Here is a 13295-nt window from a genome sequence, read left to right on the forward strand (position 1 = left end):
AAAACATTTTTTTCATACAAGGGTAATGTAAGGCATTTCCAAAAGAATCATGTAAATCTTGACAGGCAAGTTTCTGGTGTCAAAGTAAAGACTAAACACACAAGTCTTTTGTTGCGAGTCTCAAATTCCTTTTGAGTAATAGTTTTATATGTATTACAGGATAGTTTTAAGAGAGGGAATTGAGCACTTTCCCCAGAGTAAATGAATGGGTAACTAAGGTAACCAAGATTTTTTTTCTCTCAACCAAAACTGATCTCTCCTTTTTAATTTTTTACATTTGTAGTGAAATTTGTACGTTTTTAGAGTTTTTAAATCAGAGGCAACTGTGTAATTTTACCTTTCAGGGCCTCAGACTTGGCCTCCTCAATGGATTGGTTGATTTTGTTGTTGTCAGCCAATCTGGCTTTAGTGGCTTTATGCTCTGCCTCCTCCTGCTCTAGACTCTGCTGAATGGCTTTGAGTTTAAAAGAAAGATCAATCTCCTGCTTGCTCTTCTCCTGTGGGTGAAGGGGACAACATTAATAGGGGCTTCAAAAAATACACATAACCACACACACATCATATGCAGAGAATGCGAGTCATTTAGTCTCTTGCTAAAACACATACACACACGCGTATACACACACACACCTTTTCCAGGGCAGTAAGATCCTCCTGTAACTGTCTTTTCTCTGCTTCAGCCTTTGATAGAGAACTCTTTATGTGCTTTAACTCGTCTTCCAGTCCAGAGACACGGCCTGAAAATGTAAGAAACATAGAAATAAAAATGAAATTTAAAGAAAAACAGGCTGACACAAAAACAAGAATGAAGTTGATGCCGAAGGTCAGGAATTCAGGTTAACTCAGGTTAGAGACAACGCTTCCCCGCGAATAACCAAAAACTGATCAATTATTTTCACAAAATAAATATTTTGTGGTTTATGGTTTGTTTATTTCACTATTTGTTTAGCTTGGAATTTTCATATTTTAAAATTAAAGTCTTAGTCTGGGGTAAAAATCAATAAAAAAATCCTTACATAAAAGGCATCTGAAAAGTAGAAAAATAAATGAAGGCATGGTAAGTTTTAAAGTAGTTAAAATCGGTTCATTTAAATGAAATAATAATAATAATCATCTCTCAGGAGATAAAAGCACACACAGAAACAAACCTTTAAAATTTAATAGACAAAACTGAGAATACGACACAGAAGAAGAATTTCTTGTTTGCTTGTTTTTCTATGTCCAGCGACATAACGTCAGCTACCTGCCTCTGACCTTAAAATAACGCTCTATTCATGTTTACACTGACTGCGGGCAGCTCCGCCCCAACACAACAACACTGCCCGGCAGACAAGAGCCTAGTGTCCTTCAGCGAAGAGCTGACCACTACACACTCAAACATACATTTTTGCTTTCACTCACTCACACAGACCTGCACACAAGTGTGATCCCTAGAACGTAACACAATCTCCTTCTAGGAAGCTTGGTAGATGCTAATTCACAGCTACATCTGTCTGATGAACAGAAACAGGCATAGACACACATGCAATGCACTCACCTAGTAGGTCATTGATGGTCTCTGAGCCGAGGCTTCTCTCTCGCTTCTCCACCTCCAGTGAGGTTTGCAGGCTCAGTCTCTCCTGTTCCAGACCCAGCCGGCTACTCTCCAGCTGGGCCAGACGCTCCTGAAGCTCCCTGAGAGAGACCTCCAGCTGCTGGGACTGTCTCAACGCCTCACCCTGGGCCTTCTTCAGCCGCTCGGACTCCTCCACCTCAGCCTGGTGCTTAGCATTCAGCTCCTCCAACTAAAGACACATTAATTCAGTATCAGAATCTCTTTTGTACTTTTATTATATCCTTAAAACCAAAACTGTCCAAAAGTTTAGGGTCAGGAAGATTTTGTGTCATGTTTTAGAAAGAAGTCTCTTGTGCTCTTCAATGCTGCATTTATTTCCAGGATTCTTTGACAAAAAAAAAAAAAGTTTAAAAGAACAGCATTTATTTGAAATTTAATAGAAATTCGGATCATTATAAATGTACTGTATTTACAGTACTGTCAATTAAATTTTTATTAAATAAAATTATTGATTCCTTTTTTTTTTTTTAATTACTCACCCCAAACTTCTGATCGGTAGTTTAAGCTAAAATGATTTTTGGGCTTCAGAAATGTATAAGAATTTATAAAATTAAACCGTATTTTGTTCCATTAGCGGATTTCTTCACTTAATTTAATAAGTGAACCTAAAATATTTTTATAATTTTATATTTATTAAAAAAAAATCTAATACTTATTTAAAAAGGCCTTTTTACTTATAAAAAGTTGTTCTTGTAAATATTTAAAACATATTTTAGCTGTGATAGGAGAAAAGTATTTAAACATTGGAAAATGAACTACTTTAGCATTAAGCACAAACCTCTTAAGTTTTATTTTGTATAGCCATTTTTTGCTGCTTTTAATTAGTAAATGTCCTAAAATCCGATAAAAATGTTGCATCTGGCTATTTGTTAAATAGTTGTTGTTCTGAGGTTAATGGTTTGAGAAAGTTTTGCTCAGAGACCCACCTGTTTTTCCAGGTGAATGTTCTTCTCGGCGGAGATATGAGAGTTCTGGGTCTTCTTCTTCAGTTCGGCTAGCTGCTCTTTCAGGCTGCTCACTGCAAGAGAGAGAAATGCAAAATATGTTAACATCACAACATCAGCAGAGCAGAACTAATACTTTCTAGATGGGAGAACGTCAGAGCAAATCGGGTAGAAATTTTGGGCCAGTGCTTTGGTTAATCAAGAATGTCAGCAAAATATTGTCAGTATTACACGAATTTCAGAATATTTTGAACAACCAAAAGCTGCACATAAGCTGCATCTAAAGCAGCATATATTTCAAGAAAAGCTCATGTAATTCGACGAATGTTGAGTAATACTGAAGGTTAAGATGGGGTAAGATCCCCCAGGTATAAAGCGCATTATGATCGTAATTTTTTGTAGATTGAGCCAATATGGATGTATTAGTGAATAGATTTTTTCCCGCTCCTTGTAAATACACAACTGTTTTTAATTTAATGTCATTGTTGAGGGTTAATCAAGTGTGTTTGTAATGTTCTCACCCTCATTCTCAAGCAGACGCTTTCTGTCTGTTTCTAAGCCAGCCTTTCTTATGCTTGCAGAACGCTGGTGCTTCAGTAAAGCTTTCTCTTTCTCCAGTTCCCTCAGAGAGTCTTCCACCGCCTGTCTCACATTCACCTGCAACAAGAGAGAAACAGTTGAAGAAAGCGGCACTTTGTTTCTGAACGGTTTTGAATCAAAAGCCTTTTTTTGGGTGAGTGCAATTTAAAACTTCGTCTTACTTCTTCTTCAAGCTCTTTGGACAACTTCTCTAGCCGCTGATTTGCTGTTCTGTTGAGACACAATGCAGACTAAATTTGAATTTAATTTTGAATTTGCCAAATGTATGAATTTGCCTTAACAGAATTACGGTGGGGTCCAAAAGTCTGAGGTCACAAAAATGTAATTTAAAGAAAAAATAAACAAAAGAAACATCGTGACATGAAATTGAAATATTGATTCTGAGTTTCTACTGAACTTTCCATTTACATTTTGTTGGAAACATCCTTTTTTTAAAGTTTTATTAAATAAAATGTAAAAAAAATGCAAAAAATAAATATTTTCTCATTTGGATGTTTATGAGTATTTGTACCTGCATTTATTTTCCAGTTCCTCCTTTGCTAGCATCTCATGTTTGACTTTTTCTTCCAACTTTTTCAGCCTCTTTTGCAGGTCAGTGGACTGGGAACATGCACAAAACACATGTGAAAAGTCAACAAAAAAACTGATGCCAGTTGTTTTTCCATTCTATTAAAAGCAGCAATTATCTAAAGAATGTGGAGAAACACTCCAATTATGTTGAGTAACGACACTAAACGGCTGGGGTAAATTCTGCTGCAGAGCAAGTCATATAAGCATCTATTTTAGAAACCTAAGTGCTAATTTTGTGCCACCCACTATTACAGAGCAATATTCCCCACACTTTTAGCCTTATATATGCTCACAGCTCTATCAGTGAGGCTCAATGCCCCTTTATCTACATAAAACCAGAAATATGTTCCTTTTCATTCGTAGTTTTTATAAATTTAACAATCATTAATATGATAAAGTCAGTAATAATATTAAAAAATATATGCACCTCTGCCTGGTTTAAATTATGATCCTCATTGACACTCTCAGCATTAGAGTCCTCTTCAGAACACTTATTTTTTTGGTTTAACAATCTGAAAGAGAGGTAGAAAGAGCATTATGGTAAAAGTTCCACTCTTCTCAGCAAGCTTCGTCCTTGTTTACTCCACAGCAACACACTTTGAGGTTTCATAAATCAATTCAAGATGAAAAAGACAGTTCGGAGAATAAGTTAGAAAGAGAGAGGGAACAAGAAAGAGAGAGAGGAAATGAAAGAAAGAAAATCTCAAAGCAACTACTCAATCTCCAGCCAATCTCAGCCAGCGGCCCATGTGGCTTCACTCAGCCACACTGGAGAAACTGAGAACGCGAGGGAGGAAACAGTGAAAGGATAAGGGAAAAAGGAGGGAATTGTGATGGAACAAATACAGCACTCATTCACGGTTACCAAAATCATGCAAAAATACTGTATATCCTGTCTCTATCAATCCATAACAGGAGCTTGCTGTCGTTTTACAGTTCTTTAGTGTTTATCTGTGAGTCAGCGTGCGTGGAAGAGAACAAGATACCTGTGTACAAATCAAACAGCACTACAGTGTCTGAAATATGGACTTTTAACTTAATATGGATTTCACCATTTTCGTTATTTATCTCTGTTCACTGTAGATGTTCATTTAGAAAAGATTGAAAATGGAAAACATTTTTACAGTCATAGAAAAACACTATAAATTCTAAATAATAATGAAAAATAGAATATCCAGACTTGCATAAACAACAACAACAACAACATGAATATATTATTTTCTAGTTATGCTCAGCTCAAAAATATTTCATATGCTAGAAATTGTTTTGAGTGCAAAATCTTTAATCGAGTAATGAACGCCTGTAAAAGTTATGGAAATTCATTGGCCAAAATGTGTTGGAACCCTGTTCCTCTTTGAATCCTTTTTCCACACACGTCAGTTATATTACATTTACATATTATGCAACAAACCAATTGTGTAAAATGAAATAAAAATATTTGTAATAACAATATTTTACATTATAATACAACATTTCCATTGTCAGAATCCATCTTGTCACAAACACACACAAAACGCATTTTCAAACTTACTGGTCCTCCCTGAAATACGTGAAGCCCACAAATGGTAGCTGATTTCCTGTGAAGGCACGGGGAGGGGCAAAGGTCTCGGTTCCTAATGGATCATCCTTTATATCATCATCAAAGTTACTGGTGTCAATATCGCTACTCAGCTCCGGCACCACTGGAGCCATGGCTGAGAGACAGAGACAGAGAGAGAGAGAGAGAGAGAGAGAGAGAGGGAGAGAGGGAGAGAGGAGGGGGTTGAGAGAATATTGTAAAAGATTTGAGCAAAAATAGTGTGTTCTGTTTGAGTGCTTGTGTGTGAGAGAGAGAGTCTCACAGTGAAAGGCTCAGTGTGTGTAGCATACAAAGCAGACACTGTATTGAAGGGAGGAGTGGCATGTATGACTTGCCAAGCTGGCCGGTGCTTACTCACTACCTACTGTGCTCACACACACTCACGCTCACTTACACATCCAAAACACTCCCTGCCTCTGGAGCGAACGTGCTGAGCACGCTGGGAGAACATGTGTCAAACATCTAATGGGGATGGGCTGCATTCAAACTCTCCACAGTCAAACGAAAACAGACAGAGATATTGGAGCTTTGTGCTTTAAGTTTAGCTTTTGAATTAGGGAGGATTTAATACATACAAGAAAAAAAAATTATTAATTCATTTTATTAATTCCAAACACAAACAAAAAAAGATCAAAATTGGATAAAACATTTTATTTATATGGGTTGCATTCATTTTTTTTTCTTTCTTTATGAACTGTTATATTTATCCATTTGGCACATCTACGCATTCAAATTGAGCAAATGAATATCTTTTACCTTTTAATATCTTGATAGATTGATTTTTAATGTCTAGTTTTCCTCATTTTTAGAGTCAATTGTCTGTTTTTTAAAGGGATAGTTCATCCAAAAATGAAAATTCTGCTAGTAATTACTCACCCTCATGTTGTTCCAAACCGTCGTTCATCTTCGGAACACAAATTAGGATATTTTTGATGAAATCTGAGAGCTTTCTGACCCTGCATAGACAGCAACGGAACTACCATGTTTAAGGCCCAGAAAGGTAGTAAGAACATTGTTAAAATAGTCCATGTGACATCAGTGGTTCAACCGTAATTTAAGCTACGAGAAGCTCGTCTGACACAGAAGAGAATTACTGAATAAAATCATCATTTTTGTTTTCTTTGTGCACAAAAAGTATTCTCACATGGACTATATTACCGATGTCCTTACTACATTTCTGTCTATGGAGGGTCAGAAAGCTCTCGGATTTCATCAAAAATATCTTCATTTGTGTTCTGAAGATGAACAAAGGTCTTAAATAAATAACTGCCACTGATGGCACTGATCTATAAAAATTCTCAATGAGGAAATGCATTACTGCGATTTCATTGTAGTATAGAGTTGTCTTTCTCTGCACAATGGAAACATCGATATTTTTTTCAATATACTGTAAAACCAATTCAGATATAAGTAAATTTAGACAATAAACATCTATTAAACTTATCAAAAATGAACCAAAAAAAAAAAAAGTATGTCAGCATGTGCGCAAGAAAAACAAGAGAAAATCGAATTAGTTTCATTCCACCAAAAAAATCTGTTGTATTTTATTCTGAATTGCAAGAAAAAGAAAGAAAATGATATGTTGCCATATGGCAACACCGCACCATACAGATATTTACTATTTAGATGTAGTTTTTTCCCAGAATGCTCTTTGATAGCACCGCTAATAACAGACTACTGTGGAGGCAGAGAGAAAGCAAATACAGAATGTGCATTTGGGCATCACTAGAGCGAGGGATAGAGAGAGGAGCAGAAAACGAGTTCAACTCTGTGGTTTTGAGGCTCTTCTCTCATTAGTAACTGTGTACGGGCCAAATGCTGGGTTCCACCCTTACTGAAACCAACCCCATACCCCCGTAACCCTGTCCCAAACACCACAACCCCGGATAGGAGCACATCACAGCAGAGAGCAAGGTTACCGAACAAAACAAAACTAACAAAAATAAAGTACTAATGGCATAAAACAGCAAAAAGTGTAACATCACTCTTTGCTGTTTTATCACATCACATAATTAAAGGAATAGTTCACCCAAAAATGAAAATTTAGTCATTAATTACTCACCCTCTTGTTGTTCCGAACCCGTAAGACCTTTGTTCATTTTCGGAATACAATTTAAGATATTTTTGATGAAATCCGAGAGCTCTCTGACCCTTCAAAGACAGCAACGCAACGGAAATGTTCCCAGGTCCAGAAACGTAGCAAGGACATCGGTAAAACAGTCAATGTGGCATCAGGAGTTCAGCCGTAATTTTATGAAGCTACGAGAATACTTTTTTTGCCGAAAAGAAAACAAAAATAACGACTTTATTCAACAATTCTTCTCCTCTTCATCCCATCTGCTGTAGCACACCGCCATTGTGGAGAGTATATCACGACGCATGCGCTTGCTTCCGCTTCATGTAAACAACGCATGCGCATGATAACGTAAGAATCAGAATTGATGAATTGTGGAATAAAGTCTTTTTTTTTTTTTTTTTGTCTTTGCACACGAAAGGTACTGAACTCCTGATGCCACATTGACTGTTTTACCGACGTCCTTGCTACGTTTCTGGACCTGGGAACATTTCCATTGTGTTGCTATCTTTGGAGAGTCAGAGAGCTCTCGGATTTCATCAAAAATATCTTAAGCTGTGTTTCGAAGATGAACGGAGGTCTTACGGGTTTGGAACGATATGAGGGTGAGTAATTAATGACAGAATTTTCATTTTTGGGTGAACTATCCCTTTAAGCTTCATGGAGAAATATACATCAATTAAGCTAAGATAAATTATGGTTAACAAGCCTAACACATCTAAACAAGTTAATTGTTTTAGTTACTGTATTATTATAAATCAATAAAACAGCAAGTGGGTAGAAACCACAATAAAAAAAAGTTTCAGCACAAAATGAATTCAAGACTATGTATGCATGACGGAAATAGCTTTCTCTGAAGCATAGCATGAGGGTGTGAAGTGAATGTTTGCATTTGTCTGGAGAAAAATATGAGCAGAAATTTCATTAATATTAAAAGCTGTATTACAAAAGCCCATATTTATAATCTGAGCAGATATGAACGACTCAAGATATGAACCGATGCAAGACTTCAGTATATACATCTACTGTATACCGTTATCATTCTGTACATGCATAATGTAATAGTAAGTGAGTAATATTGACTTAATAGTGATAATTACTTAATTGGCTATAATTATCATGAATGGTCATGACTTTCACAAGTCATGATCACAGATCAGCTTACTGTCTCGTATGGTGTCGAAGGTCCACTGATCGTTCTTGAAGAAGGGGTGACATTTTATTTCATCCACTCCAGTCCGGCCAAGCCTCACCTCCCTGAACATAGCAAAACACTGGTCAGCAAACCAAACAGAGAACCACAACCACGCTCACTAATCCGTTAAGTGACGTTTGTGTGTGTGAGACTGGAACTTCCAACAGCGAGTGGCTGATGGGAAACGGCAGAGCATAGAGAAGTTGAGGAGCGAAAGCGACACACGCAGCAACATCCAAAAATAAGGAACGGTCGTTCCCCTCCCATTCCTTGCATCTGGATCAGAGGGGTGCAGCAGTTTGGACTGCCACGTGTGGGACATTCCTGTAACTAGAATGCAAAGGGAGGGGTGTGTGTGTGTTGTGCTTTTACATGAAAACATAAACCCCTCTCTGGACATTTGATCAGGAATGCTCATATGTATGTGCATGTGAGAGGGAGGAGAAAAAGAGAGGAAAAAGAGAGTTATAGGAAAACAGATTGAAGTTGTCAGGCTGAAAGAGTGACCTGGGTTTAAAAAGAAATGCAGTAGAAGCATTGGAACATGAAGTTGATGTTTTGCCAGTGACTGATTTTTGGCTATTAAAACCATAAAATGAATAGATGTAGACCTGTACATCATTTTTAAAAAGACAAGACTTGAGGTGATTTCATTTTATGTACACTACCATTTCAGAAACTGGGGGTCGATATGATTATTTATTGTTTGTTAAAACAGCCTCTTATGCTCTTTAAGGCTGCATTTACTGTATCAATAATACAGTAATAGTGTTCAAAACAGTATTTCTTTTTTCTATTTAAATATATTTTATTTTAATATTTCATTTATTTAATATTAATATAAATATTTTATTTCTGTGATGGCAAAGCTGAATTTTCAGCAGCTATTACTCCAGTCATTAGTGTCACAGGATCCTTCAGGAATAATATTTAATATTATTATCATTTACATTTAGTCATTTAGCAGACGCAAAATTTGTATTTTTTTTTTGAAGAATAGAATCAGAATAGAGAGTGCTAGAGTTAGAGGGTCAAATAAAGATGGAAGAGGTGCGTTTTTAGCCGATTCTTGAAGATGGCTAAGGACTCAGCTGCTCGGATTGAGTTGGGCAGGTCATTCCACCAGGAGGGAACATTTAATTTAAAAGTCTGTGAAAGTGATTTTGTCCCTCTTTGGGATGGCACATTAAAGCGATATTCACTTGCAGAACACAAGCTTCTAGAGGGCACATAAATCTGAAGTAATGAATTTAGGTAAAGGGGTGCATAGCCAGTGGTGGTTTTGTAGGAAAACATTAATGCCTTGAATTTTATGAGAGCAGCTATGGGTAGCCAGTGCAAATTGATAAACAGAGGTGTGACGTGCATTTTTTTTGGCTCATTAAAAATTAATCTTGCTGCCACATTCTAGATTAATTGTAAAGGTTTGATAGAACTGGCTGGAAGACCTGCCAAGAGAGCATTGCAATAGTCCAGCCTGGACAGAACAAGGGCTTGAACAAGGAGTTGTGAAGCATGTTCCGAAAGAAAGGGCCTGATCTTCTTAATGTTAAATAAAGCAAATCTGCAGGACCGGGCAGTTTTAGCAATGTGGTCTGAGAAAGTTAGCTGATCATCAATCATACCTCCAAGGTTTCTGGCTGTTTTTGAAGGAGTTATGGTTGATGTGCCTAATCGGATGGTGAAATTGTGATGAAATGATGGGTTTGATGGAATCACAAGCAGTTCTGTCTTGGCAAGGCTGAGTTGAAGGTCATGGTCCTTCACCCAGCAAGAAATGTCTGTTAGACAAGCTGAGATGCGAGCAGCTATCGTCCGATCATCAGGATGGAATGAGAGGTAGAGTTGAGTGTCATCAGCATAGCAGTGATATGAAAAGCAATGTTTCTGAATGACAGAACCTAGTGATTCCATGTAGACAGAGAAGAGAAGTGGTCCAAGAACTGAAGGACCTATCTGAGAGGTAAGACTCAAACCACTGGAGTGTAGTTTTCCAGGGGAAAAATGTATCAATAGGAGGTGTCCTTGCTGAATTTAAAAAAAAAAGCTGACCCCAAACGTTTGAACAGTAGTGTATATTACATATGACAATAAAAATAACAAATACTGATACAAAAAATAATATTAAGTATAAATTATCATAGAATTTCAGTATAGCTATTTTTCATTTGATTTAATTACAAACATTTTCATGCTTAAGTTATCATTTTAATTTTGCAATAAAGTTAAGCACCATTTCAACTTGAATGGAATTTTTTTTATTCCTATTATTGATAGTCATAATTTATTTATCATTATCAGAAAAATCGATATCACCCAATCTCTAGAAATAAATATTTTTACATGCTGCTTTTGATGTTACATCCCATGACAGTAAGTGACTAATTTTTAAAAGAGGTTACTCTATCCAAACACTATGTTTCTCTCTCTTACCTGTCTGACAGAAAGGCACAGATGAGGTCTTTGGCCTCATTTGACATTTCGATATCATCTGGGAAAGTTAAGCTGTTTTTATGATCCATGATCTTTCCGTAGGTGCCCACCAGAGACTCGGCATAAAACGGTGTGTCACCTGTCCACATCGACAGAAGAGTTAATATAGGATTGTAAGAACAGTGTGATGAGATCACAGGATATTGGAGGATACAGATGAAGTTGGTGCTACTCACCCACTAGCAGCTCATAAATGAAAACACCAACAGACCACCAGTCACACTCCCGGCCATAGTAACCTGTTCCTCCTTGAGACATCAAAACCTCTGGGGAAATGTAATCAGGAGTCCCAACAGCAGTGTCACAGCGGACCATACCGGACTAAACACAAATACAGATGCATATACACAAATATAACTATTATATGCACTGGTTAAACCAATGTTGCTATGTTGTCTGTGCATATTAAGCTGGGAAAAATACCCCCTTTTAAATCCATTGACAGGTTATCGTAATTCATGCTGCACTACATGATCAAACCAGAAGATGGCAGCGCTGACATAATTATTACCATAGCATGGGGGATTAATGCAAAAATGCAAAATGCAAAAACTTATGGTTTCAACTAGGATTATTGTCCTAAAATTGTCTCAGTACACCATGATTTGTGACAAACTATTTGCAATCTTGCATACAATACAATTTTAAATGTAGACTCTTTCTTTCTTTCTACACTCAATTACACAAACACACACATCAAAAGCACCCATCACACAACCCAAAACACACCGAGTCCATCTTCATGCACGTTCCAAAGTCAGCGAGTTTCAGGTGTCCATTGCGGTCGAGCAGCATGTTGTCTGGTTTGATGTCTCTGTGAATGAAGCCCAGAGAATGGATGGCGTCCAGTGCCAGCACCACTTCTGCCGTGTAGAATCGAGCCCACTCTTCTGGGATGTCATAGCTGCTGGTCAGAGTCACCAGGTCTCCACCAGGCATGAACTCCATCACCAAATAAAGGTACTTCTCATCTTGGAACGCACAGCAAAGCTATGTGAACAGAGAGAGAGAGAGAGAGAGGTGAACAGGTGTCACAATACCAACATTTTAGCAGTCGCTAGCAATACAGTGTAATTTCACAACACTTCATTCCAACTGCAACACCATTTAATAACATTTATGCAATAATGTATTCTTATATTTCATATTCATTACATTTAAATTATTACACATTCAAATAAATATTCTAAAAATAAAATTACAAAAAAACAAACAAACAAACAAAAGAGACATGTAGTCCAAGTATTTCTCAATTAATTCTTAATAAGGTTTTTCAGAGTAATTATTCATTATTATTTAAGATAACTGTCCATCATAAAGACAACATTTTGTTAATAATTATAAACAAATCAACATTACAGCAGCAATTATGTTAGGCTTCAAGGTCTAATGAGCAGATCTGACATTTCTTGTCTTGCCCATTTACATTAGGACATAACTGACTGTCTTACAACATGTGCAGGTGCATCCTTTGAGGTGCAAGCATTCAAACACAGCCGCCTGTCAATCAGACAGCACTTGGTTTACATTTTATTATCAACTTAGTATTGAAGTACTGGTCATTTTTACATTCCCAGAGATGATTAGTTACTTACTGATTATTTAATCTTTTAACAGTGTCCTTGTATGCACTCTAGAATTGTTTTGTTTTTTCAGTTTGCCAGATATAGATGCGGTTCTCAAACATACAAAAAAGTACCACACATGCATATCTATATATGAAAGGGAATCCCACCTGAACTATCCAAGGACTCTTGGAGAATGCCATGATGTCACGTTCCTCCCAGAAGAAGGCGGAGTCAGAGCGCTTGACCATCTCAAACTTGCTGAGCTGCTTCATGGCATACACTTGTTGGGATGCTTTGTGTCGTACCTACATGCACATATATGCATTAACATCATAAACATCCATATAAACCCTTAAAGAAACTGCACACATTCTGCAATGTTATTTAATGCACCTATAACTGACTGTATAAGCAACACATAATGCTCTACCATAGTTAATGATTTATAAAGACTGACTTAAATATTTTTGAGTGACAAGTGTGAAACTAAAAGAATAAGACAATATGTGCCTATCACAAGGACAAAAGCATGCACGCTCTGTGTTGTTGCAGGTAAGTAGGAGCAGGCAGTACATGTGCGTACAAGCCTCACTGGAATTAACACAAACACACAGACAAAAGGCTATGCATCAAGACAAACAGCAGATAACATGGGCA

The 13295-nt window shown here is 37.0% G+C and overlaps 1 protein-coding gene across 4 annotated transcripts in view; it reads right to left on the minus strand.

Annotated features, from left to right (window-relative positions):
- Nucleotides 1-13295, minus strand: part of rock2b (rho-associated, coiled-coil containing protein kinase 2b) — a 34269-nt gene that overhangs the window by 12090 nt on the left and 8884 nt on the right. For all 4 annotated transcript variants that reach the window (XM_058754875.1, XM_058754876.1, XM_058754877.1 and 1 more), the window contains exons 4-17: nucleotides 12806-12943; nucleotides 11800-12060; nucleotides 11247-11391; nucleotides 11011-11149; nucleotides 8548-8639; nucleotides 5261-5423; nucleotides 4157-4241; nucleotides 3671-3759; nucleotides 3321-3369; nucleotides 3081-3216; nucleotides 2542-2633; nucleotides 1538-1784; nucleotides 631-737; nucleotides 338-497 (exon numbers count right to left, since the gene is read on the minus strand). In XM_058754875.1, the coding sequence (XP_058610858.1) occupies nucleotides 338-497; nucleotides 631-737; nucleotides 1538-1784; nucleotides 2542-2633; nucleotides 3081-3216; nucleotides 3321-3369; nucleotides 3671-3759; nucleotides 4157-4241; nucleotides 5261-5423; nucleotides 8548-8639; nucleotides 11011-11149; nucleotides 11247-11391; nucleotides 11800-12060; nucleotides 12806-12943 (1903 nt within the window). The remainder of the gene's footprint in view (nucleotides 1-337; nucleotides 498-630; nucleotides 738-1537; nucleotides 1785-2541; nucleotides 2634-3080; nucleotides 3217-3320; nucleotides 3370-3670; nucleotides 3760-4156; nucleotides 4242-5260; nucleotides 5424-8547; nucleotides 8640-11010; nucleotides 11150-11246; nucleotides 11392-11799; nucleotides 12061-12805; nucleotides 12944-13295) is intronic.

This window comes from Onychostoma macrolepis, chromosome 20, assembly GCF_012432095.1.
Source record: "Onychostoma macrolepis isolate SWU-2019 chromosome 20, ASM1243209v1, whole genome shotgun sequence".
Taxonomy (NCBI): Eukaryota; Metazoa; Chordata; class Actinopteri; order Cypriniformes; family Cyprinidae; genus Onychostoma; species Onychostoma macrolepis.